This window comes from Gordionus sp. m RMFG-2023, chromosome 1, assembly GCF_954871325.1.
Source record: "Gordionus sp. m RMFG-2023 chromosome 1, tfGorSpeb1-WG-v2, whole genome shotgun sequence".
NCBI classification, from domain to species: domain Eukaryota; kingdom Metazoa; phylum Nematomorpha; class Gordioida; order Chordodea; family Parachordodidae; genus Gordionus; species Gordionus sp. m RMFG-2023.
The window spans coordinates 87975344-87981707 of NC_088775.1; the positions used below are offsets into that span (position 1 = coordinate 87975344).

At 26.6% G+C, this 6364-nt stretch overlaps 1 protein-coding gene across 1 annotated transcript; it reads left to right on the plus strand.

Annotated features, from left to right (window-relative positions):
• The first annotated feature begins 727 nt into the window (after positions 1-727).
• Positions 728-2077, plus strand: LOC135930896 (uncharacterized). Its single transcript, XM_065467694.1, has one exon. The coding sequence runs from the start codon at positions 728-730 to the stop codon at positions 2075-2077; it is 1350 nt and encodes a 449-aa protein (XP_065323766.1).
• The last annotated feature ends 4287 nt before the right edge of the window (positions 2078-6364 follow it).

Here is a 6364-nt window from a genome sequence, read left to right on the forward strand (position 1 = left end):
TAAACGTCGGAAATCATAAAAACATACGCAACCGATACAGAACGCAATTTGTATAGATTATTTGATTAATTGAGTATATTTAAACAATAACCTTATTTAACAGTTTATAACAGGGTTGGCATGTCGGTCAATTGACTGGTCAATTGACCGGAGGAGTATTTGACTGGTCAAATACGGTCAAATACTCTAAAATATTAATGGCGAATAAATATTTTGATATAATTAACTAGTATGCATTAAAAGCATGTTTATCAATCTTATTATTTTTTTATTAAAATATAAATATGTAATTTTTCTAAATATAGTAATATTTTTAGTTATTTTTTTGTCTAATCATTGCCGTTTCTCGCCTTCTTTATTTTTTTCAATTCATTTTTCTTAAAAAAAATAAAAATACCCGATTTATTATAATCATAATATAATTTTTTCATTCTTATTTTTTAATAAATTTAAATTTTATTTAATATTTAGCCGAGTATAAATTATATTAATTCTCATTTGTTTTACTTACACTTGCTATATTTGGTTTTTAAAATTAATTTTCATTTTAATTGTTCTAGTCAGATTTACGGAATATTATTCAATTCTGGTAAAAAGTTTATTATATTATATTTATAATATTAAGAAATTATTGGAATAATTGGTCGATAATTATAAAATAGTTAAGATTGATTAACTTCACAATAATCAAAATCATTTTTTGTTAAATTTTAATATATTAGGGATTATGGTCAAACCAAAGCATCATGTTTGGAAACATTTTCAAGAAGTACGCGATGGTAAATCAGTTAAAGCGGTGTGCAAGTTTTGCAAGATGTCCTATATCACCCACGTTGATAGAATGGTCAAACATTTATTAAGCAGCTGTACTATGTGCCCTGTTATAATTAAGGAAAAATTTTATTCAAATTCCAAAATATCAACCTCTACAAAAAATATCACAAATGTAATTTGTAATACTTCTAAGTCTAACTCTAATGAAGAATTGGGTGAAATTAGTGAGAATGATTATCAAATGAACAATATTTTGTCTTGTGACTCAGGAGAATTTGATTCCCTTATTTCTAATCAATCTACAAGCAAGGCGATTAAATATAAATCTCAATCTTGTATAACCGGTTTCATAGATAGAATTAATCCCAAAGAAAAAAATGAGCTGGATCAATTGTTTGCAAAGGCTGTATATGCGAGCAATTTACCTTTCCACATCACTGAAAATCCCTACATCCAAGAATTTTTTAAAAAAATACGTCCTATTTACACATTACCCAGGAGAAGGCAGCTGGCTGGATATCTTCTAGACAAAGCGTCAGGTGATATGGAGGTGAGAGTTGCAGATATAATAGATAAAGCTCCTTACTTATCAATTGTATCAGATGGCTGGAGCAACATTAGAAACGAGAGTATTATTAATTTTATGGTGATGACGCCTGTTCCAGTGTTTTACAAATTTCTAAATACTGAGGAAAATCGCCATACGGCAGATTATATTGCCCAGGAATTTAAAAATGTAATTCATGAATTGAATCCGGTAAAAGTATATTCTTTAGTTACTGATAATGCCGCTAACATGAAAGCAGCCTGGAGAATTCTAAAATCTGAATCTATTTATAATCATATACAATGTTATGGTTGTGCAGCGCATACATTGCAGTTATTCTTTCACGATTTTGAACGATTGGACGCCTTCAGTGACCATATTTCAATAATTAAAAAAATTGTTAAATTTTTCAAGAATAAACACATACCAGCTGCAGTATTTTCCCGTAATAAGAATCTTCATGGCATACCATCTACATTAAGTACAATTAGCCAAACAAGATGGGCATCGTCAATAAAATGTATGGAGCAAATTCAAATATGCAAGAAAGCTCTAAAAGCATCAGTTGTTGAAGAAGCTGTTTGTGATAATTGTCCCATAGAAATTACCAATAATATATTAAACGAAGTATTTTGGACGAAAAATTTAAATTTTTTAGCTATACTCCAACCTTTAGCTACCTCATTGTTGAAAGTGCAAGGGGATAAATGTACTTTGGCCCAAGTAAAAAACGAGATGCTCTGGAAAAACACATAATACAATCATGCCATGATTCTATATTTTCTCCATCTCAAGAAAAAAAAATTAAGGTTATGTTTGAAAAGAGAAAAACTGATATAAATACATGTGCTCACAATGCTGCTTATTTATTGGACCCCCAATATCAAGGGGAGCATCTTACTAATACTGAATTTGATGAAGCATGTAATATAATACAAGAATTGGGTATTTTACAAGGTGGTGATAATCAAAATATTTTGAGTAATATAGTAAATTTCAGAAGCAAAAGCGGTATATTTAATAGCCATAATATGTGGAAAGTTGTAACTACCATAAGAAACAATCAAATTTCGGCCTCAAGTTGGTGGAATGCATTTTGCCCACCTTGCCCATTAAGAGAAGTCGCTAATATTTTACTAACATTTCCTAGTTCGACTTCTTCTTCTGAAAGAAATTGGTCGGTTTGGGGCAATATTCACACTAAAAACAGAAATAGATTAAAGGCTTCTACAGCAGGAAAATTAGTAAGAGTGTATCATAATTTAAGATTGATTAAAAATATTAAAGAAAATAATGATATTGAATATGAATCGGAACAAGACTCTGCCACGGATAGTGAAACATTGACTATAGAATGAATTAAAAAAATATTATGATATTTATTATTATACATAGATTTATTATAATATTATATAAATGCAAAATAAAGTTAATATTGGTGTAAAAAACATTTATTTGAATTTAACCATATTTGACCGTATTTGACCATATTTGACCGGTCAAATATCGGTCAATTGACCGAATTGTATTTGACCGGTCAAATGCACAACCCTGGTTTATAATATGTTATTATAATATATCTATTGGACCCAAATCACTTTTCTTTCTTATTTCCTTTAATTGTCATCTGTTTTTCTTCTTCTTAATTTGATGAACAAATTATTTTAGGTACTGTCCCGGATCAAAAAATAAACTAATATTGTGCAATACGCAAAGTTAATTACCACTTCCACTAAGGCGACATTACTATGATAAGAGTATCCTTTAATCTTAATTCATATTCAAATGCTCTCAGAAATAAATTACCATATAATTAACTATACTTATTTTTTGACGCCGAAAAAAGGGATTATAATTATAGAAATGAATTATAATAATTTATTGAGAAATAAACAATTTAAGTAAGGGGGTTTATTTGCCAAAAAAATAATGAAATAGATATCAGATAATTAATAATTTATATTGAGTTTCTCGAATCGAGAAAATATAAAGAGATAATTAGGGCATAATAATAAGGGGGAAAAAAATATAAAAATAAACCTAGTTCGGATTCGAATCAAAAAATGAATATTTTTATAAAGCCAAAATAAAAAATGAAAAATTGAAACAATAGACTATAACCCCAACTCAATTTAAAATTTCTGCGATACATTATAAATTACATAGATTTTAAAAGATAAATTTATATTTTTATGTTAAACAGCAAATTATGAAATCTGAAATAATTTCATGCAATGAATCACGAGGAAAAAAAAAATTGGCTTGGTAAATAATATTAATAATATAACTTAATTATTTCAGTTAATATGAACTTGGGGGGTGGGGGGGATATTGATACAAGAAAAATATTTTGTTAAGATCTTTCCGCTCTCTTAACCTGCAAATAAAGCAGGAAAAGCTAATTCCAAAATGAGGACAGGAGATTTAGGTTCCCCCCCTCTTACTAGTAGCTACATCATTATAATAACGATTGTTTATTTTTATAAAACTATGAAAGCTAAATAACGACAATACTAAACCCAAGGTTTCCAAATTTCGGATTGCTTTAGCATTTTTTAAAAATTCTATAGAATTAAATACAATTCATAATTCAATATTTAAAACTGCTCTAACATAATATTGATATTGTACAAATCAAAAAAAAATAATATAAGATCGGGGTTAAATATCTTTTCATTAAATATGGTAAGCTAAATAGCGACAATACTAAACCCAAGGTTTCCAAATTTCGGATTGCTTTAGCATTTTTTATAAATAATTAAATACAATTCATAATTCAATATTTAAAACTGCTCAAACATAAATCGATATTATACAAATCAAAAAAAAATATAAGATCGGGGTTAAATATCTTTTCATTAAATATAATCTAAAAATTATGACAATAATAAAAAATAATATCCATGTTTAGTAGAGTGCTGTAAAAGAAACGACGACAGATTAATCGTTACTTATGTGTTACTTTTTGTTTCAAAAATAAAATAACCCGTTAGTTTTTAATTTGAATAATGATAACGCAAAAAGTTACTCGTTACTTTAAATATGGAATAAATATATTTTGTCATATATATTTTTTAAAATTTTATAAATAATGTAGGCCGAGTTTTCAATTCAGATCAACCACCCCAAAATTCGCTTAATGTAAAACGGTGCAAATTTAACATGTAGCAATTTCGATCAAATTTATTTAAAATGCAATATAAGATAAAGGTAATTTTTTTTATTCGATAAGGATCTGAATGGAGTTTCTTGTGATGATAATTAATAAGTTTTTTTTGAAAATGAAGATTAATCCTTAAGCATTTTAAATAAATTTCCCCAATTAAATTTTTTTTTATTCATTAAACATAATACACTCTCCCATCCATTACGCTAGTTGAACGTGTGTTTATTCCAGCCCAGCTGTGTTGATTACTAAGAGCTCCTGTTTATCTGATCAATAAAATCAATTGTTGTTTAAAAATAAATTAAAAATGATTACGTAATTTATCTTATAATATATATTATTTTTATTATATATATATATGGGAGGTAAAAAAAAAGTTATTTGATATGTAGTATTATAAGTAACGAGTAATGTGTTACTTTTCTTTGAGTAACGGGTCATTTTTTTCAAAAGGTAGCAAATGAAGGTGAAGAGTTACTCATTTTGCAAGGCAAAGAAAAATTTTGCGCGTTATTTTTTGATGTATCATTTGTATTACTAATATTTTGTCTAATCATCACTCTTTAACCCAAAATTTAAATCAAATTTATATCTATGATAGTATTTAAGATATATCAGTTTCTATACATGTCAATTTTTAGGTCAGTTAATAAGACATAATTGAAAGACCCCAAATACCTATTTTTTTTTGAAACCCATTGTTATTATATACACCTTTCTGCTGTAAATTTATTTAATTATGAAAAATAAAATAGATAAACAGACCTAGAATAATATATTATTAAAATGATTTTAATTACCAAATTTAAAAATGAATAAAATTATTTATTAAAATATTTATTAACTGGTATCTTTTAGTTTTAATTTAACCAAAATATCTAAAATAGAATATATATATCTAGTTATTAGGCTTAAAAGATTTTGGTAAACCATTATTATCTGAATTCTCATTTTATTTAAATAATTGGCGTGAACAATAAGATAAAAAAGGAACTATTGACCAGTTTGTGCAATCGCCTTCTATTATCATAAATTATATTATAAACAGAGCTTTTAAGTATCAATTTATTTTATCAAAATTGTTTAAAGTTTAAGGATTCCATCACTGTAGATTAATTAGGTAGAAAAAAAGTTAAAAAAATATTATATCGTTGGATTTGGTATATCAATAAATTAACATATTCCAAATGCTGGTAGCTAAAAAAATACATTAATTAATTTTGAGGTAAATTAATTGAATAAATAAAAAGTTGCGAGGGTGTGGCCTCTCTGAATCCTGTTCTCTCCTGAGCATATTATTGACAACGTTCAAAAAAATTAGCTATAAAGCATTCTCTAATAAATAAATTTTAATAATGATAAATTTATAACGGAAGAAAAATTGCTATTCATTATTTAGAACAACTTAAAATTATGCAGAAATCCTAGGTAAAGGTTATTTATACATTTAGATCATAATCTTTTATATCATAATATAAATAGAGTTTAAGTATAAAATTGTCTCTACTTAAAAAAAAGAAGATTTAATAAATTATTAATAATATTGGTATGATCAGGAACTAATCAATATATATTTTTTCCCAACACAAATTTTTGTTCGATAAATAAATTTTTTTTTTTAAAAATATTAAATGATTATCACACTATAATTAATTCGGTAACGACATAGGGGAATAATTTAAATAGACAATATGGATCGAGAGAGAAACACGATTACCACTGTAATAGGCTTGATTGCAAGAGCGCTCAATTACGTCAGCTCAGTCGGTAATTGCTTATGCGTTTTTTTCCTCCTTTACTTTTGCCTACGGGACAGGATTCAAAGACGATTATTTCCGATTGGTAAAAGAATACAGATGTTAGGAAATAAAGCTAAA